This window comes from Cetorhinus maximus, chromosome 24, assembly GCF_964194155.1.
Source record: "Cetorhinus maximus chromosome 24, sCetMax3.hap1.1, whole genome shotgun sequence".
In the NCBI taxonomy this organism is placed as follows: Eukaryota; Metazoa; Chordata; class Chondrichthyes; order Lamniformes; family Cetorhinidae; genus Cetorhinus; species Cetorhinus maximus.
The window spans coordinates 43,850,091-43,877,303 of record NC_135902.1 but is presented as its reverse complement, the minus strand read 5'-3'; the positions used below and the strand labels follow the sequence as shown (position 1 = coordinate 43,877,303).

At 38.7% G+C, this 27,213-nt stretch overlaps 1 protein-coding gene across 2 annotated transcripts in view; it reads left to right on the top strand.

Annotated features, from left to right (window-relative positions):
* Window positions 1-17,742, top strand: part of cog1 (component of oligomeric golgi complex 1) — a 36,126-nt gene extending 18,384 nt beyond the window's left edge. Inside the window, exons 8-15 of one of the 2 annotated variants that reach the window (XM_078571134.1) lie at window positions 1,403-1,549; window positions 5,101-5,262; window positions 7,403-7,530; window positions 7,642-7,750; window positions 8,497-8,606; window positions 9,602-9,680; window positions 14,011-14,067; window positions 17,518-17,625. In XM_078571134.1, the coding sequence (XP_078427260.1) occupies window positions 1,403-1,549; window positions 5,101-5,262; window positions 7,403-7,530; window positions 7,642-7,750; window positions 8,497-8,606; window positions 9,602-9,680; window positions 14,011-14,028 (753 nt within the window). In that variant the 3' untranslated portion in view covers window positions 14,029-14,067; window positions 17,518-17,625. Of the gene's footprint in view, window positions 1-1,402; window positions 1,550-5,100; window positions 5,263-7,402; window positions 7,531-7,641; window positions 7,751-8,496; window positions 8,607-9,601; window positions 9,681-14,010; window positions 14,068-17,517 lie in introns of both variants that reach the window. The other variant, XM_078571133.1, reaches the window with a different exon arrangement.
* Window positions 17,743-27,213: the final 9,471 nt, after the last annotated feature.

Genomic DNA, 27,213 nt, shown 5'->3' with positions numbered 1-27,213 from the left:
AGCCCATTGTTCAAATCTGTTTTAACTGCTATTACAAGTGGTGGATCTGTATAAGAAACATGGCGATTTTATTGTCTCTGACATCATAAGGCCTTTGATCAATAGCAAAAATTCATAGCTTCCCCCTAGGAGAGCTCCCAGTGATTGCCCAAGCTGTTGGAAGCATTTTCTTAAATTTTACCTGAAACACTGCTCCAATCGCTTCTCTTTGCTGAGGGATCCTGGTGTAATTGAATGCTGCTTGGAGAAAGAGAGAGAAGAGAAGGAGGAAGGTTTCAACCACATGGACTAACAGCTGCGTGCTTTCCTTTTGCCATATGTTTCATCTCGCTTTCTAAAATCATGTTGCAATGTAAATGAGAGCATCTGAACAGGAATTTGGGAACTCAAACCTATAGAAAAGCTTTTTACCCTGTTTTATTCTGTGAATATATACAGAGACTTTCATGCAGATAATAGAATCAGGCTTTACGTGAAGAAATCCTATTCAAATGTCTTAAGTTTTAAGTTATTATATTGTAAAATACTAAAGTTTAATTCTTTTATTACACTGACTTTTTCACCGTGACACAAAATGCCTTTTAAGAATTGTGTTAAATTGCAACTTTCACCCCAAGAACTACCATCTTATTGAATAATTTGCTGAGATTAGGAGCAGTAAACACTTCTGAAAGCAATGGTACTGTAGCTTTAATTTTCATTTATTTTGAGGATGCCCAGTGGGACAAGGAAAAGTTCTGCTTAATGATCAGTTTAAAATCATGGTGTGGTCCTGCAATTAATGTGCTATTAAAAGTGATTGGTTTCTACAATGTTCACCTGATATAAAATGATAGGTGTGACCTGACATTGAGTTCCACTGTCCAGCCAAGTCATCAGATGCCACTGAAATGAGATGCGGCATTGCAAAGCTAATAACAACAGTGCAGGTCTATTTGTAAGGCTCCTACACCTGGGGATGTTGATAAATTTTAGCTCAGTCTGAGCAACATTTGTGAGATGAAATGACTTTTGCATGGTGTTTGTGGCTTGGTAATAACTGATGGCTACATAACCTATGGAATAGAGATGTTTTACATACAGGTGCTGCAGATTGTTTGGATTTATGATTGGCAGCATGCTTTATTAGATTGGATACATGTTAAGAAATATGAAGATTGTAAATTTAAGTAATCTTTAAAAATCTTTAAAAGTTGCAATAGTGAAATTGTAGAATATGGGGAACATTTCATTTATACTTTGAGAAATTTAATGTAATGTTTTACGATTATGGTGCACTGCGATTGTTACGACTGGAAAGAGAAACACAATTTACTTTAAGAATGATGTAAAAACTAGTTATTGTACTTTCCTAGTTTTTTTCATTCCTTTATAAAAATATTTTTGATTTCTTTCTTTTAAGGCTCTTGTTTACCGTTTCACTCAAACGTTGCATTCTCATACAGCTGGAGCTATTTTATCTACAGCCACCAACTGGGATGAAATTGAAATTCAAGAGGAAACAGAAGCTGGAAATAGTGTTACGTCCAAAATTCGTCTTCCTGTTCAGGTTTGAAGGATTGTTATTTGTCTGTGTTGGAACTCTTTGGATAGTTTTTCCTATATTAAAAAACATAACGGACATAATAATCGCTATTTCTTCCTTGATATGTGATCAATTTGTGATTATTTTGCTTTTATTCTGGTAAAATCTCAATTTATTTTGTCCGATTAGTTTTATCAGTAAGATTGAGACTTTAGTTTCCAAATACGGGGGCTACTCCTCCTGCACCTGCCCTCTTTTTATTCCTTCACAACCCCACCCCCCCCCCTCCAACTATGTATGCTGTTCAGCTGCTCCCTGTGTGTGATGCACTAAATTGTAGTACAGCTTGTTGTTAGGGTAATCCCCAAACTACTCATGTTTGTTGCTGTGGTGGGGAGATGGTAGATGGTGATGGTAGCTACTCTCATTAGTATGAAGAATTACAATTATGTTATAAAAATCTTCCTCCATGTATAACAAAGTAAATCCAGAAATTTTCACAAGAAGATAAACTTTAGCCTCAGTTTTCAATACTGTTGAATTATAACATTTATCTTTAAAATTCAGAAGTGATGTTAACCCATGACACACTCTCTATTTTTCACCATTGTTAGCCTGGAATTTAGAATTGTTGTAGAAAGCAGCAAAGTGAGTGTGGTGGAGACTTACAAAAATGTTGCCAGGGCTTGAGAATTGCAGCTATGAGGAGAGATTGGATAGGCTGGGGTTGTTTTCCTTGGAACAGAGGAGGCTAAGGGGTGACCTAATTGAGGTGTACAAAATTATGAGGAGCCTAGATAGGGTAGACAGGAAAGACTTGTTTCCCCTAGCTGAAGGATCAGTTACCTGGGAGCATAGATTTAAGGTGATTGGTAGAGAGGACATGAGGAAAAACTTTTTTACCCAGAGGGTGGTGGACGTCCAGAATTCACTACCTAAGTTGGTGGTTGAGGCTGAAACGCTCCGCTCATTTAAAAAGGTACCTGGATCTGCATCTGAAATGCTGTAAACTGCAAGGCCATGGACCAGGTGCTGGAAAGTGGGATTAAAATGAGCGGCTAGTTTCTTTTTTCTCTTTTTGGCCGACACAGACACAGTGGGCTGAATGGCCTCTTTCTGCACCATAACCTTTCTATGGCTCTAAGAGGTTTGGAACATTCATTAGTTCACGTGTGCATAATTATTTCTACTGTTATTTATAGTAAAGTACAACTGTTACTTGACTGCTGCTGGAATTTGCTGGGCTATTTGAAGCAGTAAGAGTAGTGCTCATAGTAATGTGAAACCACAGATGTCGGTAATCTAATCTAGATCATGTGGCAAGAACATAAACCCTGACTATATACAATACAGAATTGAAATGTAAAATTGTACATATAATTACAATACTACTACTACTGAAACTTTCACTCTGATGATGATAATGGAATGGGAACTCCATTTTTGGAAGGCTTCTTTTGCATGTTTGAAATGCTTGGAGGAAATAGGGCCCTGATGTGATTAAGGTAGGCCAAAAATGAGAATTTTTTTTTAAAGTGTATATTACATGAATTTTTAAACTTGCTCAATATGCCTTACTGAAGAGCAACAATTCTATCTAGCCAGGCTTTTTTCTTCCTCCTGTGAGACCTGATCAGTACTGGTGTGATTTTTATTAAGTAGTCAGAGTAGGAAAAGAAGAGATGGACACGTGAACATATATTCTTTTGTTCCCTTGTCCAAGTGTGACTCTATAATGTCCAAGTCTGTTCAAGAGGTTAACAATGCTTCCATATGTGGGGAAGCTTTTCCAACATGTCCGTATGTGCAAAGATTATCGCAGAAATTTAGAAGGAGCCGACAGTTGTCCTACACTTTTCCAGAGTGCACTTTTGAGGTTCCTCCAGACTGCAATCCCAAAACAGTCAGTGAATTGATGAAATACTGCACTTTTTACGCTGTTAGCCTTGCTATGAAAACCCTGAAAAATTTACACCTCTTGAATGAGATGTAACTGGGTTTCTAATGTATTATCAAGTTCATAATTATTGCTGTAAATGCCCACTGGTTTGGAAAAGCTGATTTTTTTATTTTATATTTATGAAATATCTCATTTCTCAATGATGACAACATTTCACGTTCTTTTTTCAAAGTTGGTTTATAATATTTCAGTTTCTATCTTAATCCAGTCATAATTCATTTCACTATCTGAAAATGTAAATTAAAAGTGAAGGATAATAAGTGCTTTTAACTTCCTAGTTGTCTGTATGTGAGAATACTTGTGTGTGATTGACTGTCTACTGCATGCTGACATCACTGCTGCTGGGTGCCTGGAGAACCCCATGGAGATTCAAGCTGCCTTTGGGATCTCTGCAGAGATTGCTAGATCTTTGTGGGTAGTTTTTTTGAGGTCAGCAGCCAGAGTATAATTTAAAGTAATATTCTGGGTTAACTTTCTCTATATTCATAACAATCTTACTACCTCTAAGATCACCTCATAGACGCTTCTTTGACGAGCTGAAAAGTACAAGTCCTGCCCTCTAATCTGACCACAGTTACTTTGGATCAGCCTTGTGACCCTTCTCTTCATTGCCTCCAGTCCTTGAATCTCTTGCTAGTTTCTTGGGAACCAGAAATATTCAAGGTTCAATCTATTATTTTGGCTCCGAAGGTCAACATTCTTTTGACTTTGATTGCTGTTCCATATAGATAGGACATGGTTAATGCCAAGTCTGTTAAGACTGCTAGGGTTTCTTCCATTTCATCCGTACCTATTTCAACACCATTGATGTGATATTGCTGTTTTTTTCTTCCTATGTGCATCATTCTATAATTGACTACGTTAAGAGATTTTTTTTTGCCTATTTGAACATTTTTGTTCAATTCATTTTGTAATTTCTGAGCAATTCCAGTGCACCACCTGGTTGTATCCAGGTCATTGATGTAGATAACTTTTCAGTCTTGGTGGATTTGCCTCCAGCTGCTGGAGGTGCAAAAATATGTCCTAATCCACAGTGCCATTCAATCCCTTTATCAGAATCTATTGAAAAAAAAATCAAATTGTATAAAAGAACTGTGATATCTTTGACAATTATCCATGTTTTCGGAATACCATGTTTCATAAATACTGCTGATGTTTTAATGAGATTTCCAAGTGTTGCGGAGCCCAACTGAAGGAGCTGAATTGATATTCATGGTTGGTATGAAGATATTCTGAGGCACTTCAGATCAAACTATCATTGTTGAAGTTCACTCAGCTTCCTCTTGTCAACCTCAGTAACTTCTCTGAGTCAGCTTCTTGAATGATAGCAACCTGCTCTCTGTAAAAATAGTTTTCTGAAAGTGTAGTTTGAAAGGCTATTATAAGCAGCCTGTCAGAGACCATAGTTCCTTTTTTTGTAAAAGAGATACCAATAGGAAGATTTCACTATATAATTGAGAAAATTCAAAGTTGCTTTAGCAGTTAGCATTAATTGTTTTATAATTACTAAACCAATTGAGCTATTGTTTATCTTAAGTAAATTAATTTTTCAAGAACATTCAATTATTATTCTAGCACTCAATTTGTTTTGTGTCTTTGATTTTTCTTTTGATAGCCATCTTGGTACGTCCAGTCACTGCTTTTTAACTTTTGTCAAGAAGTAAACCGGGTTGGTGGTCATGCTCTTCCTAAGGTCACACTTCAGGAGTTGTTGAAGACTTGTTTGGATGAGGTGCTTACTGGTTATGAAACATTATGCTCTGTAAAACAAGATAAGGTACGTATATAAAAAAAAAACTTGTCAGGCCACATTGGTGTGGCTCTAACTAGTACTGTAGCTGCAACATAACTATACAAAGTATGCAGAGAAAATCCTGAGACATGAATTGCACTTCGAAAAATTAACAATTGCAAGTCTCATTGGAGTCAGGTATGCGTCACTGTCTGTAATTCCTCTCTAGTCATCCTTTGCTCTTTATTCTATTCAGTTGATCAGTTTGTTTACTCGTGAAGAATTGTCTTTCACTTTTACTATTAGGAGATAAACAAATCTACATTAATTGACTGGATAATGTATAGAAAATTATGACAGGGTATCTTTAATTTCAGTGGGATAGTGGAATTTATTTTGCTTCTGTCTCGTGTTGCCTAGGAAACTGTATGTGTTACCATTATTATCTAAACCAGACCATGTTCACAATGGTGAGAGCAACTCACCTCAACTTGCAACGTCTTTTATATTTGGTTAGTTGCTGATGGCAACTGTAACTCTTTAAATAAAAACATTGTTTTCATGAAGCAAAAATAAAATTATTGAAAACAATACAGAAATTAAGCAGCCAGCTTTGAGTTTATGGTGTATATTAAGTCTCGTATGTGTTACTAATTCACTATGCAGCTCATGCATCCATGCAGAAGATCATTCTCTTTACTGTGTCATTAAATTCAAAAGTAAGAGATTGGGATGAAGGCTGAAGCTTTTTGACCGCTTTTCTACTAGCATAACTTCCAGTAAAGTTACATCAGTGGAGTGGGAGCAACTCACCAGAAATTCACAAGTATTATTTTCAGAAACTTACTGCATCAAAAGATGAAAATATTATGATAATGTAAATGCCTTAAAATGCCAGCCTTCTAATCCCCAATTTTTATGATGTATATAATCTCTGACAAAAAAATCTGAATACCTTAAAGTTCTTATAGATGGCTTGTTTCATTCCTTCTAAATGTGTCTAGTGCATCGCAGGCCTCAATAGTGCATGGATCATGCTCAAAAGTGTTCTGAAGAGATCTGGTGGTTAAAGTTTTTGACCTCTGATTCTCCAGACCTACTGCTGCGAAAATAAGTAACCAGAGCTGTAATCTCACAAAAGTTGGAACTGACTCCATTTTAACATGCAGTCCAAACTGGTCTACAGCTCTTCAAACACCAGAAAATCCTTTAAAATATTTCATCTAAGTATGAGAAGTGACAAATGAAATTCACACTGAAATGTAAAAAGAGTAAACAAGCAAATAATTTAACTGTTTTTTCTTTCAGTATTTCAGGAGATTACTGCAACCCTTCTTATTATGGTGGGAGGCAACAGCAATTTTGTACCTTCCCCAAAGCACTTGTCTCAAATAGCTGCTTTGACTTTTTGCATCTGTTTCTTCAAGAAAATTACTTGTGTAAATACCACAAACTTTTGAAGAACTTTTTAACCCCGAATAATCCCTTTTTATTTGATTTACAGTCAGATGATTGCCATTCAAATTACTAGTTCCTGATTACACTTGCAGATCCTGCTTACATTGGCAGTACTTTCCTCACTCTCTCCAATTACAATCTGATCTCAGTATTTGGAAGATGCTAAAGTCAACAATGCACTTTGTATGGGCCAGGAGAGAACTTGTGGCTTTGTTTGTTTTTCTTTCATTGCAGCTTGTTTTATCTACTGAGTTAGATCCTCATTGCTTCAAATTATTTCTCATTCAAGAGATAGGCAGGTAACCAGCTGAATTATCTTTGTCAAAATTACATTACTAGAAGGATAAAATTGTGTCCTGATAACCTTCAGTTATAAATTTGTTGTTCATGGCTTTTTTTTTTGTTCGCCAAAGTTGGTTCCTTTTTCATGCGTATGCTGAGTTGTTCACAAGAGACAGGCTGTCTGTCACTATGGCTACCATGATAGCAGAATTTGCTGATAGCTTCCTGTGGTTATACCCTGCTACTTTCAACAACAAGGTGTGATTGTGGAGTTTTAAGTAAGATCCACTGTACCTAAGGATTAGAAGTCCTTCATTCAAAAACTGTTTTCTTTCTGACTTACAAACATCTTAGAATGAAAGATTACTGAACTAGCTTCTTTGGAACATAATTGCTAAATGTGACACTAACGTTTTGATGTTATTCAATTTGTGTTCTGCTTCAGATTGATTCTGCGTTCCCTTTAACCCAGAATAGAGCTCTGCAGCTACTTTTTGATCTTAGATACCTTGGTTCAATTTTAACGGCCAGAAATGAAGAGGTAAAAAGCAGCAGGATCCAGCAGGACCCGAGGTACGGAACTTCTGTTAAATAGCAAAGTTATTCAATTTTATATATTTTTTATACTCCTGATATCAGAGATCCAAATGTTAACGTTGATATTCTTCTGTGTTTTTTGAACAGGGTTCAGAATGTGGCAGATGCTTTGGAAAGTCATATTGATCCATTTGATTTGGATGTTTTTACTCCACACCTCAACAACAATCTAAACAAACTTTCTCAAAGAACTTCAGTGAGTACAGCAGCCATATTCAAAACAAATTTGTCTCATGTTTTTCAAGTTGCAACCTCGGCTAGAATATTGGGCCAATACTTAATGAAACTGAGTTGATGAGCTGATGTAAGGGTGGAGTATTACTGTAGCTTGCTTTTGGCTGGTTACAGAGCCACAGCATTGTCTATATTATATAGGTAGCTAAGGTTGTCTGCTTTTACGCTTTCCCCATGATTTGCAGTACAGATAAGTAGAAATAAAATACATATTTTACTAGAAATATATATATATACTTTCCATTAAGTGAAAAGAAGTTTAATTGCTCATTTAGCTCTTTGCAAGCTTTGCAGTATATTTACCATTGCCTGATTAACTTTTAAGTGTTAGCTTTCGCCTCATTACTGTATTGATAACCATACTAAATTTTAAAATATCTCTAAAACATATCTGTACCTTATACTGTATCAATCTTGCTCATACATCAGCCTATGCTTAATGATATAAGTTGGTTCCCTATCCTTCAGTGCCTTAAATCTAAAGTCTTGCTCTTTAAATCCCTAATTCCAAAAATTATCTTTCATTGGCTGAAAGTGTTTTCCCAGAATTGAAAGGCCATGGTCTTCAGCCACGTCAGGCTTTGAAATGTAAAATGTGCCAAAGCAGGGCTTTGAGCCAGAATTTTTCAGCAGCCCCTAGTGTCTGATAGGAAAATGTTGCATTTATGTAGAAAAGACACTGTAAATATACATAATTCTGTCCTTTAGGTACTATTTGGGTTATTAACAGGCACAGAGAAACAATACACCAGCAGAAGTGGACCTTTTAATTCACAAGAACCTCATAACATCTTGCCACTGGCTTCTAGTCAGATCCGGTAAATGAATTTCGTTGCATTCCTGCAGCAGCAAACAGTAAACTTGTGTGCATGTTGATGTGGTCTGATAAGAATTGCAATACAGACCAAGCTTGATCATTAGATACTGTTGGTCTGTTTTCTATTCAAATGGCAAACAGATGAGACTACATAGCTCTATATACCAAAATAATTTTGCTCTGATAATAGGAATTTAACAATTATGGAAACCAGAAGACCTCCATCCTAAAGGATTGCTCATCAAATGTTCTTTGATAACATTTCCTATGAAGGGCCTTGGATGTTTTACAACATTAAAGGTGCTATATAAATGCAAGATCTTGTACTAAATTTAATTTGCTTGTTTGGACACCTGCCCCCCACCCCAATTTTTAAAATTTTCCGGCAGATGGAGCTCTTCAGTCCATCTGACCTTATAGCCACAATATTTCCTTGGTCTATTTCTTATAATCCTAAATATCATTTGTTGATTAGAATCCTTCCTGAAACCCACTAAGTTTGAAATACATCAGCCAACACAGTAATTCTGTTTCAGCACCTTACAAGCATTGCATTGCTTGTTTATCATGCAGACTGAAGTTCTCAAATCAAATCTTCCCAACACACCAGAAAAGTATTCTTTTTTAAGTGGCTCAGTAAGATAGTGAAGGAAAAATGCTAATTTGGCTGAGTAATGCTGCTAATGTTCAAGTACATGTAGACCACCTGGGTTTATAGTAACAGCTTAGTTTACAATGTGTGTGTTTGGTGAGAAGTTCAATCCCCTGTGTGCCGGCTTGCCAACTGGCCCTGGTAAAAAGTGAAGGCGTGTGTGCAGCTGATGCAATAAGCAAATTCCAGTTTCTGCTTTGACAATGCTCAGCAATTCAGCCAACGTATTGCATTTTATTATGTTTATGTAGATAATTTTCTCACTTGCTCGGATCCATAATAATTTGTCAGTAGTGGTTAACTAATCTGTACATGGCATCAATCTTGTGAATCTTTGTTTCCAGATTTGGTTTGTTGCCACTTAGCATGGCGAGTTCACGAAAGCCTAAATCATCTGTTCAGGGAAATGAAGTTAAGAATCAGGTCAGTGTAATTACTTTATTTCTTTTCATATTACTGTGATGTGTGTATATATAGACTTGATTTAAAATATAACTCTTAGTACTTTTTTTTTAAAGTGTCTAAATCTTTTAGCTTTTACAAAATAGGCTTACCTACCTCATTGAAGTTTGTTTGCATTTAGTACATTGACCTGTTTTTTCTTCATAAAACGATAGCAAGGTGGGGCAGAATTTTACATTCAACGTGCGTGTGTGCCCGACACGCCGGAATGTAAAATGACGCACGATAACGTCAGGTGTGCATCCTGACGTCATTGCGAACTGGTGTGATATTTCGTTCGGCGCATGCATGCCTGAGTCGGCCTTTATGTTTTTTAGGAAACCTCATCCACGAGCGGGATGAGGTTTCCTAAAGCTAATACTGATGAAATAAAAACTTTATTTTGAAAATAAAAACTTGTCCCATCTCATGTGACACAGTCATAAGTGGGGACATGTTTCATTAAATTTTTAATGTCCTTATATATTTTTTTAAAAAGCGCTTCAAACTCCCTGAGGCAGCTCTGTGCCTCAGGGAGATTGAAGCGCTCTTTTGCGCACATGAGTGAACTGTGCGCTAGGCCTGCTCTTCCTCCTCCCTCCTACCCCTGCCCGCACAGGTAGCGTTACTGCTTGCGATCCACACAGGGGGGCTTTAGTTGGTCCGTCCATGTGAAATCGCGGTGCGGAGCCAATCACGGTTGGCTCCGCGACTGCTCCCACTGAGCCCACCTGACGACTGAAAAACCCTGGCCGTGGAATTCTGACAAATTAGCATTGCTTATTATTTATGGTTACATCTTTGGCAGCCTTCCTTCTCATGAGAAGATGGTGGTCAACTCTGTGTTAAACGTGGAGCTCAGGAACCCCACTCTGTCATGGCAGTCTCTGCCACATTTGCTGCAGATCAAGGCACTTTGCTGAGAAGGTGCAGGATTTGCTGGTCTTGGTTTTCCCCTGGGCCCTTTTCTTGACCAGCAGAGCTTTCCATTTCGCCTCGCCTCTTCCAATGCCCTACCAAATAGTCAGCCTGTAGAGGTCATGGCTGACAACAAGTGTGTCCTAGTTGTCAGTGTTAAACATCAGCCATCTTAATATCTTGCTTGCAGGTGTCCTTAAAACAGAGGTATGAACATCCAGCAGATTGTGACTCTGTGCCCAGTTCACCTTACAGAAAGTCTTCGGGTACATGGCCGTCGTCCATCTGATGAAAATGGCCGGACCAGCCCAGATGTCTTGGCTTAGCAATAAGTGCATGCTGATGGAATTAACATGCTCCAGGATCTCTGAGCTGATGTTGTCCTGCCAAGAGACATTGAGGATTTGTCAGAAACAGCAAAGATGGAAACTGTTCAGCTGTTTTTCCTGTTAGCAATGCACTACTGTAGAGGAGTGCACTGAGGATGCAGGCTTGGTTGACACGCAGTTTGATGTTCTCAGGTTGCTGTTGTTCCACACTCTTACTCAGCTTGGACAAAACAGCTGTACCTTTTGCAACGCGTGTGTTGATTTCAGCATCAAGTGACAGATTGCTGGTGATTGTAGAGCCGAGATATGTAAAACAACTTCCAGTGTCATCTTGTCAATGCTGATTAATGGCAGTAAAGCAACATCCTGAACCATGACACTTGTCTTTCTGAGGTTAATGGGCAAACCATACTCTTTGCAGGTGTGAGAAAGCCTGTCTGTTTTCTGCTGAAGGTGTTCCCCAGTCTGGAATGAGTGTGGCATCATCAGCATAGAGCAGCTGTTTGAGGACTTGAGGCATTTTTGTCTTGGATCCCAGCCGGGTAAGGTTGAACAGCTTTCTATCAGCTCTGGTATGCAAGTAGACATGCTCTCTTGATGAAGCTTTCATATTCCTTCAGTTCAAAGAGAAGAATATGTCAAAGATTGTTGGTGGCAGAATACAACCAGAATACAACCCTGTTGACCCCACTACGGATCTCAAAGGGTTCCAATCTTGCTCTGTCATAGCTGACCTTGTCCATTATGTCCTCATGGAAAGAGGAGATCACACTCAGCAGCTTCAGGGGTAGCCAATTACTGCAGCAGCTTAAATACACCATCTGTGCTCATCTGGTTGAATGCCTTGGTGAGATCGATGAAGATAATATATAGTGGCCTTCTTTGTTCATGGCATTTCTGTTGCAGCTGCCGGACTGAAGCTCATGTCAATTATAGATCTTCCAGTTCTGAAACCACACTGAGATTCGGGATATTTGGGTTCAGCCAAGACCTGGAGTCTGGCCAGGGCAAATATTTTTCCCACGCTGCTCAGCTGGGAGATGCTTCAATAGTTGTTGCAATCACTGTGATCTCCCTTGGTCTTGTACAGGATCATAGTCTTTGCGTCATGCATATCCTGAGGCATTGCCCCCTCTTTCCAGCACTGACAGAGAAGTTTGTGCGGATGCTGCAGGAGTGCTGGTTTTGTGTGCTTGATGAGTTCAGGTGGGTATAGTATCTGCACCTGGAGCTTTGCCAATGGCAAATGAGTCAATAGCTTTGCTAAATTCCTTCACTGTGGATTCAGTATCCAGCTATGCCATGACAGGATCTTTCTCAGTTACACTGTTCTGTCTAGGGTATAATTAAAGGTCATGTTCCATCCATCTCTCCAACTGTTTATTGCAGTCAGTGATGACCTCCCTGCCTTTGTTTTCATTGGAGCCGGTTTCTTTGATGGACCTGTTGCCTCTTTTGATCCCATTGTACATACCCCTAGCATTCCTTGTGTTGAAAGACATCTGGATAATCTGTCAAGGTTTTAACCAGTCTGCACGCCCAGCAGACTGTTGGACTTTACTTTGAGCAGCTCATAATGCATTCAGAGCCTCTTACGCAAATCCCTCTTGTACTGAATGAGATTTGATCACTTAGTTGCAATAACAGGTTTCATCACAGCGATGTTAGTCTCGAACTAGTCAACACTTCCCGCTCTTGCTTTCCATATGTTGAGAGTGCAATATTGTAAATGGTGTCTTGAAGTGTGTTCCATTTTACTTCTGCACTGTATGTGGGGGAAAACTGTTCAACGAGTCGAGGTACTGTTGGTTCTTATCTGCGTAGACAGTATGGCAGACGTTGACACGAAGACGGTTTTTCTGCTTTGAACGCATGCTAACCCTGGGACACTAGGAAGTGATCTGTTACAGTTGGTGCTGTGGTAGTTGCATATGTTGAGAATGCTGTTGAGAGAGTCGTAAGAGATTGGAGAGAACACGTTCTGAATGATTTACGGAGGGTTCTGCAAGTTCCTTACAGTGAAGCCTTCACTCTGCTCATGCGTTTCCTCTCCACTCTTACCCTGGCAGATGAATGTGTAATGTTTCTCCTTTCAGTGATCCACTCTCGGCAAGGCTTGTCTCTTGTTGGAAAGCCAAGTCAGTGTTCATCCTAATGGCTTGGTTGCAGGAAAGATGACATATTTAGACATCAGTCTGTCTTTGGACTCCAACTCCCTTCGCCTTCAACTCTCCCAAGGTGTCCACAAGGCTGCAGAGCTATTCACATAGCTGGGAGTTTGGTTCATGAGTACATGTCTGGGGGCCACGGCTCCTCAGAAGCTTTAGCCTGCGGCCACAAGGGACCCAATTTCTGTATGTCACCATGAGGAGGCACAGTAGAGAACTTGCAGATGGAGAGGATGTGTATTCACAGGGAGAGGCTTGTGCTTTAGGCTCATCTTTTTGCATTGCTGCTAGGCAGTGGTGTATGCTGAAAATGAAAAGAAAACTAGCAAACAAAAGCGCCAACTCTCTTGACCCACATGCTTGATGCATCACATTGACTTGTTTGGCACTGCTATGTTGTGTGTCCCAAGCTGGTGCTTTGGATCCAGTCAGGAAGGTCAAGAGGGGGGCCTTGACCTGTGGGAAACCCAGGGCCTTCACATTTTGCCCATGCATGTGCCCTGGAGAGGACACTCCAGCTTTGCTGCATAGAGTATACTACTTAAACTTTATAGTAATGATGAATAAAATCCATTCATACTGCTCTTTTGTAATGTACATTGCCATACACAGATACTGATAATTAAGTACAATGATATTCTGAAAAGTGGCACACCTTTTTCTGCACATGCCAAACACTGATTCAGCAGAACAAGTGCATTATATTGACAAAACACCCCTGGGCTCTTCCCTCGTTCCACATACTAAGACAGTGGACAATCTTGATTGTTAAATTGGTACCGTGTATTTTATCTTTATTGTTGGTACTGCACTACATATTCTTACAATATGACACTTATTTTACAAAATGTAATTTTTACTTGAGTGATTTAATTTAACTACTTTCTGTAAATTCAGTTTCAGTTGATACATTGAACTGTCACAGCTGCAACCTTCTTGATGAAGCGTCACTGGGTATTTCATTGCAGCTTGAATAACAATACACAGTAGACAGTATTATGATCCGGTAACAATCAATACCAGTGTATCTGTGGTGAGTGAGTGCTTAGTGGTTGTGTGAAGCTACATTCAAGGCTATTTAAGACTAACTTTGCTAAAACCAAATCTTACTTTGAACCAGCTCAATTCTTTGAATTCTCTCTAAACATAGATAAGAAATCTCATCTCTTCCAAGTAGCCCAACAATAATATGAGCTTCACATTGTTTTTTTTTAAGCTCAGAGCTTCCTGTTTCTCTAGTAGACTGGCATTGAATTTTCAGCTGAAACCGCAATATTTAAAATGTCTGGACTACACTCCCTTATTATAGTATTGATCCTAAGCTGCTAACTTAAGTTAAATATTGTAAGATTTTAAAAAAAACTCTGCTTGCCCTATTGTCTCCACCCCCATTCCCACTTCTTTTATATACTTTGTGCGATTTCTATTTTCTAAATTAAACTTGTATTTTTTTTCCCTAATGTCTTTTTAGTCATTTTCTAACTTTGAAACCTTTATATACCATTTTTCTTTATCTTGGTTTCTATCATGTATTTTGAAGAGTTGGAAAGGAAAGTGATTCCAGCATTTCCTATTGTATGAGGAAATGAGACTGGCAAGAAACCTAATTTTTAAAATCTCTTCCTAATCCTTTGGTTGGTTGTGCAAGTTTTGTGATTAACCAAACCTGCATCAAATTCGAAATGGAAGTTACTCCAAATTGGACAAAGAAGTGCAAATGTCTTATCCAAACTCCTGATTCGATTAATGTTAGCACAATCTAGAGTTAGGAAACAAAAGTGTCATGGATTTTAAATACAGTATAACAGTTCATTTTTGCCATGTAACACAAACCGAAAAAAATTAATCTAAAAGTTAACCATGAACACGTTGGGGCTAAAGTTTATCTTATGGAGGCTCTGATGCTCTGCTCAATTCAAATGCACTGGTTTTATAGTTGCCTGAATTTGTAATTTACCTATATTTCCCTTGTTACCCAGTTGATATTTTTCTGTGGTTTGTGAGTGTTCTACTTTAGTGTGCATCAATTGAGCTGTCTAGCTGAAGCTGTGAATAATCATCAGAATACAGCAAGATTGACTTGCAATCAACTATTTACTCGTATTTTAGAAGTTACTGGAGGTTTAGGCAGCCCAGATGCAAGAGGCAATTTTTCTCCCTTCCTTTGGCTACCACAGTTGAAGACATTGTGACTTTAATATTTGACTAAGATTGAATGCGCCATATTCTTTGAGGACTGAATTTTTAAGTAGCTTTCAAATTACACGTTTTTTATCCAGTGTCATATACAAAAAAAAAATAGATATCAGGTGTTGAGTGCCAACAAGGAAAATCAAATTTGAGCAGCCACAAAATTATTACTTTATCATAATATTGATGATTCAGCTGAAAACTGTAGAGTAAAATATTTGCATAGTCCGCAGAAGGTTAATAGTCTTTGTCTTGTGTTGCGCACTGTATAAAACCTATAAATTTCTATTCCAAATTCATTAACTCAATTTACTGCTTTGGAAAATACGTTTGTATTGCAGTGTGTTTGTTCTCCGAACTGTTGGCTGCTATTTTACCATTCAGCTTGTTTCATTGTCTATCAATGTGCATGCTACAAACATGAAAGTGATTTCTAACACAAAACAAGCATGAATCTATGTTGATATCATCCATTTTATTAAGGCATTATTACTTATTGATGGTGAAAGGCGTTCAACCAGTACCTGTGTAATGGGGAGCTTTTGGATAGTCTGTTTTAAATTTGGATCTTCTTTCTCCTGTCAGTTGCCTGAGATGAGAATGACCATCTCCATATTGGGAATTCCTGATTACCTCTGCCACTGAAGGTTTTCACCCCGGTTTGTTAGTCTGTTGGTCTATAAACAATATATCTGAAAAACTAATGGACATATTTCAACAAAAACTGGTACACAGGGTATGGCCAAGGGAGAGCTGATTCGTTTTTGGTGAAGATGCGCATTCTGATCTGGATCTTGGAATTTTTAAATAGGATTCATTAACTTGGAGATGGGATAAATAGACTTATTTTTAGAATGTTGTGGATTGCTTGATTTAGAATGTTGTGGATTGTCTCAGCAGCTGAGGTGGAATTTGTCACAGCTGTCAAAATATGAGCAGAGTTTTCAGAGCAGGTTGTTGGATGTGAAGCCTCCTCTGAGAGATAGAAGCTTTTAATAAAAAGATTTCTTACATCTTTGTAGTTACAGAGCATTAACCAGGCAGGGAAAAGCCTCAAGGAAAAGCTGCGTAATTGTAAAAGTGTTGAGTTAACACAGTGTGGCAGAGATATGCACTCTTGAGTGCCCTCTTCACTTGTTAGTATTGTACTCATGATGTACACAGGATAGATAGAATGTGTTATAATGTGAACTGTTGGCAGTTTTACTCAAATATTTGAGTGATTGATTTTACTACAAATGATTGCAAATGCTTCATATTTGTTTCCAATGTATTTTTTGGGTGAGTTCTCTTCCACTCCTGCAAATCTAATTTATCAAAGCTTGTGGCTGGTTGTGTTGTCAGAAAGACTCACTGCTTTTTTGATTTGGTATGAAGGAGAGGGTGTTGGGGAAATTAATGCGAATTTGCTGAGCGATATTAAATCCAAAATCCAAAATCTTTGGCTCCAAAGATTAGCTATTCTCTTGTAGTACCTTGAGCCAATGGAAATTTCAGTTGGAGCCAAAAATGGTCCCTAGATCCAGTTTGCTCTGTCAGGTGGACAGCTGTGTGACTGACCAGAACTAATCCAAACTTGTTAGTACTTAAAGGCTTGCAGTTTCTGGAAATGACATTGTTTTGTCATGATTAATAGAAGGGACTGTCACATCACTATCATCTATTTACTTGTGTGATCTGTGTTACTCCAAAAATTATGGCACTGAATCATGACAAATCAGTTTGATTTCTGGTTTGCATATTTTTATTAGTGAACTGTGATAACAGTAGATGACCTAATCTTCCAATTCACAGTGGAAAGTGTGCATAGATGAATGTGCTTTGAAACATATGGTCCACCTGAACTCTTAACAAGAAACCTTTTGTAGTTTATGGATAAGGATTTGTTCTGGGAGGGTTCAGCCTTGTTTCTGCAGGGACAGAAAGGGAGCACATTGGGAAAGCTGTCTTTCTGTTTTGATTTTGGGGGAGTGAGGATGGGTGGTTGAGTTCACATAATTGCTGATTGAGCTAGTTGACTTGATAAGGAAGCCAAAATGATGTTCTTAGAGTTACAAACATATAATTATTGCAAAGCGCATTGTTGCTTAGCTGCAAATAATGAAACAGAATAGGAGCTCCGCTGTTTCATTATAACACGTTGTGTATTGAATGGTAAATGTACCCAGGATATAGCACTTAAAACATTTTTTGTGTTGTCTCTTTTTTGTACAGATGCTTCCCACGTCAATCACAGAAGATACAAGTCAGGGACCTGGCTCCTTATTCCGGCAGCTGGCAGCTTTTCAAGAAGATGATTCTTCATCATCATCATCATCCTCCCTCTTTAAACTAGGGTGGCTTTCGAGTATGACAAAGTGATAATGCCAGCATTCAAAACAAAAATGGTGGATGCAAAGTGTGATGTCAATGCAAATTAATAAATACTGTTCAAAAATATCGACTACCATCTAACGTAAATGTTATTGCTGTTGTAACTTAAAGAAGTACTAATGATGCATTTGTAGTCATGGGCAACCACTTTCATGTAACTATGGTCATCTGTTGCCATTATTAGGATACATATTTTCTAGAAAAATACATATCAGTATCATCTGTCCCACAGTACGCCAACTTGGACCTTTATTGAATTGAAATATAGATCCATTCCTAATGACACTGAATTAGTTAACCAGATTGGTAACATGAGCATGTCTCTCGGGTGCAGGAGCAGCATTCAATGAATGAATTCTTCAGCTGTTCACACATGCAGCCATTCTCTTTCAACGTGCAGTTTTTGTCAGTACACATCCATCAAATAGCAAACTTCCATTAGCACTATGGGATGTGTAGTCCCATTTTGATGATGAAGTCTCATACAATATCTCTCAGTGTTTACATCTTCCATTAATAGGGCACAGATGGAAATAAAAGAAAGCTCAGGGGAAGATTTCCTGTTTCTTCTTTGTAGCAAAACCATAAACTGGAACATAAAAAATGTTTCAAGATTTCAGTCCAAACACAAAACAGACTGCCTTTTTTTACAAATCACAAAAAATGGAATTCTCTCACCAGTAAAATCAACACTAAATAGTTTTCTGCCTGGTTCCCTAAGCTGCCTTGAAGCATTATCTATTAGTGCCCGTGGAAATGGAGAGTTGGATTATTGCCATATGATCATTTTTATACAATAGCATGCCCAAAGCAACATTGTTAGTGAGACAAGAGGAAAAGCACACTTTCTTGTCTCATAACCTCCCAGATGAAGCTGCGCTTTCAAATATAGCAGCTAGCAATTTTCCTTAACCATTGCGTTTTACTGGAATTTCATATCAGAAGGTTGTAAATGGTTTAGCACTTGAAGTTACAGTCTCTTTGTAACAGATGGATAAATGTTCAAGTTACGTTGCTCTTGAGGGCCTACTGTGAAATTGAAATTTAATCTTGCTTAAAGTCATTTAAATTCAATGGAACTAAAGCCTTTTTCTGATTGTAGCCTTATGGTTTGACATTGTGTCTCAAAATATGGCAGTATTCAATCTATGCACTAATCTTGATGTATTCCACTAATGTTTAGTTTTAAATCGTATGAAATTCTGTAGTTTCTTGGTTGGTTAGTATTAAATATAGCTCAAGATATAATTAGGGCTAAATTATTTATTGGTATGTGTTCCTCCTTTGTTATTGGGCAAATATATGTACTCTTAGCCAGAAACTTAATGATCTGAAACTTTATTTCTTTTGTATCTGAATTGATTTTCTGATGAGGAATATGTTGGGTACGAGTGAACTTGCTGCGTAACATTAAATCCAAACTTTGAATTGATAAGCAAAAGCCAGTGGAAATTTCAGATTTAACCAAGACTGATACCAGTTTGTATCTGCGCTGTCTGGTGAACAACCATGTTATTGACTAGAACTAATTCAAACTTCATAGTATGCAAGCTGTCACCAGAAGCTGAAAACCTTGGTTACTGACTTAAAATAAATGAAAGGGGTAGTTCCAAATTGTTTTATTCCTAAAATTATAATCAAACAGGGCTTCTATATTATTATTAAATGACAAAATCTATAATCCTTTTTCACAATGTCAAGTATGGGTATGTTGGATGCTTTGAAACACAAGCAGAAAATATTTGTACCCAGTTTTGAGCCAGCAGAGGGAGTGTGGCCACAATGTACGCCTCAACTCACATCTGAGACCAGCCTGAAATTCTTAGTACATTTTAAATTCAAAAAGGTACTTAAAATGCACACTCAGCTACTTACATAAACTCTATTTATTACTGAGTTTTTAATGAGACCCTGATGAAATAAAATCTCATTCTTACTAAGAACAAAACATCTTGGAAGTACAAGGAGCCTAAAGGAGAACAGTTTGTCAGTGGAATAAAAAAATTCCCTTTTCCCATTGTTTTTGCAAATAATGGCTGTCACTGCTTTGTGGTTCCCTTTGAAACTTGTTCTGACCAGATTTCCCGTTGTTCAACTTGAGAAAATTCTTGTTCATCGATAAATTGATCTCCGACTGTATGCCAACACAGGTGATGAAAGAAAGGTAGTACTGCTGTCATCAGTAAATTAAAAACTGACCTTGTAGTTACTGATGATGTCTCTGAGGAGCAGCATGTAAAATGAGGGGGAAGAGATAGCATGTAGGACTGGCAAGGGTGGTATGTTGGAGGTAACTGCAATAAGATACTGCTGGAGATGTTTTGGGCAACTGTAAATAATCAGGAATTTAAGGCGATCATACATATCCCATGTATCTTTAGGGATCCAAATTTGAGTCCCACAATCCTTCATTTCACCTTGACGGGATTGGCAAAATATGAGAAAGCATTTGAGTCAAATCACGGAAATGATAAGGTGAAGTCTCAAATGGGGGTGAGAGAGGAGGAAGAAATAGCAGCTTGATTTTTGGGACAGAAAGGGTCATAGGCTCCTTGCATTTGGTATTGAAGCTCAGGATATATGGTGGTGGTGGAGGTGGTAGGAAGTCAAAGGAGGTTGTTGGTCTTTCAAGAGTCCATGGTTTGCTTAGCCTTAAGGATGATCCCCGAGTAGTAGGTCAATTTAGGCGTGGAGAAATTAGCATAAACCTTTAAACTGACGCTTTAGTCCTGCAAATCAGCAAGTTACTCCGAGTTCAAATTCTTTCAGTGGTTTGCACATATGTGTAACTACATAATATGAGCAGTCAAGCAAGCATAAAAAACATGAAACCAGGGCAATTCCTCAAACTCAGTTTTTCAATCTTTCAGCAACTGCCCCCCCCACCGCCCCCAAAATCCTGGACACTCAACTATTTTTACTTGTCTAAATGGCTTCCTTTTGTCATGCATGGGTATCTACAGCTAAAACCAGTATCATACCCTCCATCAAAAATCTTACCCTACCTTTGTGTATTTTCTATCATCCCACATCTAACCTTCCTGACCTAGCGTTCAACTCCCAAAATTTATTCTGAAAATCTCTAGTCTGGTTTCTGTCTTGTCCACAGCATCAACTGCCTTAGTTATCCCTATGACGTTGTTAACCATTGTGATCCTTTTTCACCTCTCCATATTGCTTATCAGTAAGCTTTTTCCTCGATTGATTTCCCCTCTCTAGTGCACCAAGTCTTCCTGCTGTCTATCATCCAACCGAGGCCCCGCCTACCCTAATAAAAAACATAAGAAATAGGAACAGTAGGCCAGTTGGCTCCTTGAGGCTGTTCCCCCATTCAACAAAATCACAGCTGATCTTCTACCTCAACTCCATCTTCCCACTCTATCTCCATATCTGTTCTCTTCAGTATCTCTAATGGTCTTTACTACTTGCTCCCTTGATCTCTTCTAATACAGGCTTTTCACCTTCCAGCTTCATATCCTTAGTCCCATGCTTGTCTACTTTTCCATTAGCAATTACCCTCCTTCAGGCCCACTTATTATATCTCTGAGAAATCTCTCCATAGATTTTTCACTACCTATGATTGCCGAGTAACAATTATGAGGTTTATAAGATTATGTTTCGGACTGTGTCCTAAAATGAAGGTTAAAATGAAGAGGGTCATGTGACTATTCCAAATCCTGCTTGACAACAAGCCTAGCTAAGTCAAGGGACCTGCTGAGCAAGGTGTGAAGTTCTCATGCTTGGGAACAAAAGTCAAGGATAGCTGCGCTAACAGTAGAAAGACTTGCTGGCTCCAAGTTTTTGGGTTGAAGAAGAAAAAAAGAAAAGAACTGCAGTTGGTGTGATCAGCCGAGAGATGAGGCTGCTGTGTCAGCTATCCAAGATGGATGCGGAAAGGAGACAGTTTCTATTTGAAGAGATGCATTATGCAGCCATCTAAGGAATTTAGGAGATGGAGTGGCCAGGGGGAATCACCAGAGTGAACCTTACTGCTGGTAGTGGGTTCAGGAAACTGAAAATTGAGGGAAGTGCCTGGAGACGGTCACTTGAAGTTACTACTTAATGAAATGGGTAAATGTGAACCCATTGGAAGTAAATGTTATCAGTTTCTACAGGAATCATAATAACTGCCCTATCTCAACTTTTCCAAATTAGTGAAGTGTATTGTTGTCTTGCAGTTATGCTTCCACATATAAGTTGATGACATCTAACTTTATCTCTCTGCCTCTTCCATTAATCCAAAGGCTGTTGCTATAATCTGCAACTGCTTAACTGATGTTCAGATCTTGAGTGAGCCAAAATGACTCCAGCTTAGTCTTGGCAAAACTGAAGTCATCCTTTTTGATTCCCACTAAAATCTATTTGTCGCTGACCTTGACTTCCTAGTTGGCAACCCAAGACAGTCGAAGAGATGCAGAATCTTGGCATACTGCTTGACTTTAAGTTCATTTTCTTATCCCACATCTCTATTACTAAGATCACTTTTTCATCTTTGGAGAATTGACTGCATCCAGCCTCCAGCCTCAGTCCCTGCTTACATCACTTGGAGGCTTGATTTCTTTAATACACTCCTTGCATTTCTCCCTGCATCAGCATTCCCTCAACTCATTGAAGCTTTGACAGCCCATGTCCACACCCACACTTTCCAATGCCCTTTCTGTCTAATCTCTGCACCTGTGCATTGTTTTCCTCGTTTAATCTCACCAACTCCATGTCACGCTAATTCAGTGATTTCTCTCCTGCCTTATACGCTCCTAACACGAGGCTTCTCCTTATCCCCACTACCATTGGTGGCCCTTATTCAGCCTATTTCATTTTTTTTCCTTAGCCTTACCTCTTTACTCTGTGCCTGAAAACCTCAAAACCCCTCATCATTCCTTTGGTTCCCTTTCTGTTTCTCCCTCCCCCTACCTCTGTGGTTAGTTTCTGGTCCAACTCATGTTCAAATAATGTGAAGCATCTTTCTTGTAAGGAGCAGGAAAGAAATACAAGCTGATATTCAGAAGAGAACAGCAGAAATTTTTTAAAATGCATTCTTTTTTACAATTACCATCTGTATGTTGTCTTTATGCAGAAAGTGACAGAAATTTCTCTAACAGTTGCATCAGGTGTCATCTCAATTTATTTATTTTTTTCACGAGATGTGGGCACTGCTGGCTAAGCCAGCATTTGTTGCCCATCCTTAATTGCTGTTGAGGTGGTGGTGGTGGTGAGCCAAACTGTACTCAAAACTATATTGCTTAACATTTGCCTTTGTAAAATTCATGTTCCTCTATGAAAATGTAAAATACCTCCCTCTTGGGCTTCTCTGCACATAGTGCATGGTGTTTTTTTCCCCAGATTACTGCCTGGATACGTGCTTGTTATAACAGTGAAAGAGTTTTAGCTCATGGCATCACCTTAAATTACATCTGGTTTATAGCTTAGACTGCCAATCTGTTTTTACAAGATCTGCACATGTACACCAGTTCTTTGCTAATTTATTCTCACCTATTCTTTGCATTTTCCTCCATTGTTCCCAAGATCCTTTACAGAAAATTGTCTCATATTTATACTTTCCTGTTTCTTTTGTACCATTTTTTTCTTTCCTACATGCATCTACTTTACATGCAGTGGTTTTTTACCTTTTTTGTTTCTCTTTTGTATGGTTTGTCTTGGGTAGGAAAAATGCTGTTCTCCTTTACTTTCAACATAAACAGGCTTGTTCAGTAAAAACCTGAAGTTGCCAACATTTGATCTTTGTAGAATGTTCTTGCTACTGTTCACATTTTGATTCCCATGGCCTTTCTGCATCATAGAACTATTCCCTGCAGGAGAGAGTGGCCAAAAGGCACCAGCTGCCAGCTCTTCCAAGTGCTGCTCTTGATCTTGCCACTAGGAGGTGTGCAAGTTTCCTTAGTGACCTGATCTTTCCATTTCCCCTCCTTTTCTGTGAGGAAGGCCCTAAACTACTAAACATTCATACACCCAGCTGCGACAGTATCAAGATCAGAAATATTAAGTTACTCAATGAAAAAATAAACTTTATAGGTATTTCTGGGAACAATTCCAACTATATCTGTATTGTGGTAAACTAATAATCGTGTCTGCACTTGTTTTTCTTTCTTTCATACATTGATGGAACTGTGTAGCCAGATGACTGCCTTCATTTACATCAACCGCATGAGTTAATATAAGAGTAGGTCATACATCCCTTTAAGCCTGCTCCACCATTCAATAAGAGCACCTCAAATCCACTTTTCCTGCCCCATTTCCTGCTTCCTTTGGTGTCCAAAATCATACTAAGTTGCCATTGAGATGCATATTCCACAGGTGGAATGCAGATTAAGTCAGGGGTTGCTTTTATTTTTGACCTTCTATCCCTTGCCTCTGCTTATGGTGAAGCACAGATGTAGAGTGCACAGATAGCAAGGACTCATGTAAATCATTGAAAATTTACAACACAGGAGGAAACCATTTGAACCATCATGTCTGTGCCAGTTGACAAAGAGCTGCCCAGTCTAATCGCACCTGCCTGAGCGAGGTCCTCAGCCCTGCAGGTCAGGGCTCTTCAAGTAGACATCTAGGTATCTTTTAAACATCTCGAGAGTTTCTGCCTCTACCACCCTTTCAGGTAGTGAACTCCATGTCCCTACCACCATCTGGGTGAAAAAATGAAGTGAAGTGACTCAGTGACCATAGTCTGATCACCCCACTGTCAGCTACCCATCCTACAAAGTATTCAAAACGGCCTTCAAAAATCCTTTCGAAAAATTTTGAAGATGCCTGAATTTTGCAAATTTAGTAGTGGGCCTTTTATTTCCAAATGACTATTTGGCAGATTCAGTAATGCGATTTCCCCAGGATGTTCTCACAAGCACAGCCTTCATCCTTTTTCAGAATTACTGTCACAAATTGTTAATGTGGAATTAAATTTCACAGATACAGGAAAAGCTGCCTGAACCAAATCCACAATTACAGCACTTCCATTATGTATGTTTTTACATCATACTGACATTTCAACTGGGACCACAATCCAATACTTTTCATTGCTCTACACACCGGGTCTAAAAATGTGTTTTTTTTTTAAAAGAAAGGATATGTTTGGATTTAATTTAAAGTATTCACCTGCTGTACTTACGTAAATGTGTCCAAAGTGAAACTCTTAAAACAAGATTTTTTGCTGAGGTTTGTTTTTTTTTAATTCTCAATTTAAAACTGTTCCTGTCTGCAGCAATGTGATGCCAGTGTCGTGAGAGAGCACGAACAGACTCCTTAAAGGAGTAAATAGCTGCATTCTATGTGGAAGCATTCACTTTTAACCTTAATTTCCTGTGTGGCTGAAAAGATGGTAATAAATCAGTGCCAGCTAAGCATTAGAGAGGTTTTCGGTATTAAATATAATTGGGAAAAAAAGATTTTCCAGGACGCTGCAAGAATTACACCTCTAGTCAGGTACAATGTGCGCTGCTAAGATAGCTGTATGTATAACTGGAATATGTCCTGTACACTTATCCAAATTAGATAACAATTGCCCAAATAACATGTAATTATTGATGTAGTATTGTCTATCATTGGACATTAAACGTATTTAATTATTACTGCAATCAAATATTCATTTTGAACAGTGTCTACTATCAATAGGTTTTCTCTTATTTCTGACAACTCAAATTCTAGATTGGTTCCCAAATACTGAGTGAGATTCTGAACGAACTCCCTTATGTCAGAAACGTATAAACAGACTTGTTGAGGACTTTGTGCGTCAGACTGATTACCCATCTGACTGAGTGGAAACTCAAATGGTGCCACCAAAAAAAATTAATGTCATTTTTAATGATATAATTAAAATACATTTGTACCACTAAGTGGACCAGTTTAATTCCATTCTTAATGGGGTAATAAAATGATATATAATGACAGGATTTCCGGTTCAAATTCCATTTTATGGTCCTTAGGTAGGCTGGTAAGAAAGTCAGTAAATGGGGTTAGTTGTGATTATTTATCAGCTGTTGTATTGGTACACTAGCACCTTATGCTCCTAACAAATGTATATATATTGTACTTATTTAATATATATAGGATGGTGTGTGTATATTTGGTAAGGACGGTCCTTTAGGTTTGACTGGTTACACTCTTTTCCATAAACTCAGTATTGAGGCATTAAAAAAATAACTACGGAGCGTCTAGTCTTTAAAGCTCCAATGTTGGCTTTGATTTTAACTAAATCATTGTCATGGCAACAACTTAGGCTTTGCTATTCTATTGCAAAAACAGCATTTTCTTCTTTGCTGCTCCTTTGGAATAACAGTGTCTTTGCAATCTTTATTAGGGTACAAATAGCTATCCTGCTGCCCACTCCCTCTTCTAAAGCAGGCCACATATTATCTGTAGCCAATAAAATCTCAAGTTTCCTCCTGTGCTACACAGCAGACTGAAAATAATTACATTTTTTTAACCCTTAGACCCTGCATCGCTGATTACAGCAACTCACTAATGTCAGGAGTTGGAATTATCCCCAGCAGACCAGCACATTAAATTCACAGAAAATGACTGATGCCTACTTTGCCCTCACTATGTTTTACATCTCTTGTATGTTAAGTAGAATACATTTTCCAGCTTCTTTGTAGGAAGCACTGTTGGTCAAGCTCGATGTTTAGATATGAAGACTTGCAGGTGGTTCACTAATTTTTATTTTAAAAAAAAATGAATCCCTCCTTGTAAATATGCAATGCATCCTGAACAGTGCAAGAAACACAAGTGGCACCGAACTTAACTTAATCAGCCAATATTCTGTTCCAGAGGAACATGTACAGGCCTGGTCACAGTGATATAAAAACAAAAAAAACTACTGTGGAGCCTGGTCACAGTGTCCTGAGCTGCACGGAACGGCCCCAGCAGAAGGATCAAAAAACCCCTGATGTGCAAGTTAACAAAATGCGTGGGACTGAAATTAACGTTTGGGGTTGAAATCGGTGCGGAGCTGTTAATTCGCGCACTGCTTTTGTGCTGCTGGGTCTGGACCCTCGTCTGGGTTGCGCTGAACACAACCAGGGCATCTATTGTGTGTGAAATGCTAAGCAGCCGGTGCTTTCAGCGCAGCGGCGTGCAGTGCCTGCAAAGGACGCCTCCCTGCAATGGCTCTGCCCCGCCGCCGCCGCCTTCACCCACTTAAGTTTGAAATAAAGTTGCTGCTGGATGAAGACTACAGCTCCCACAATGCTTTCCCCGCCAGCAGCAGGAAGAACGTGATGACACGCTGAGAAGTTTGGAGCTGGTGAACTCAGCTCCGGCCGATCATGTAGCAGCAGCAGCAGCAGCTCCGTAATTACCGAACAGCTTTTTTTTTTGCATTTGCAAATCTTCGCTGTTTGCAGCTTGCTTCCGAGTTGTGCAACCGGCCATTCCCTCTGCATTAGCTCGCAGCTGCAGAAAACAAAAACCAAAAAAAAATCGCTCAGGATTCCCAGGTGGATGAAAATTGGGAGGCACCAATCTTTTTGCATCTTTGTTGCAAAGCTGAAAAGGCAAAGTCTTTTGTGATCCCCTCCCCAACCCCCC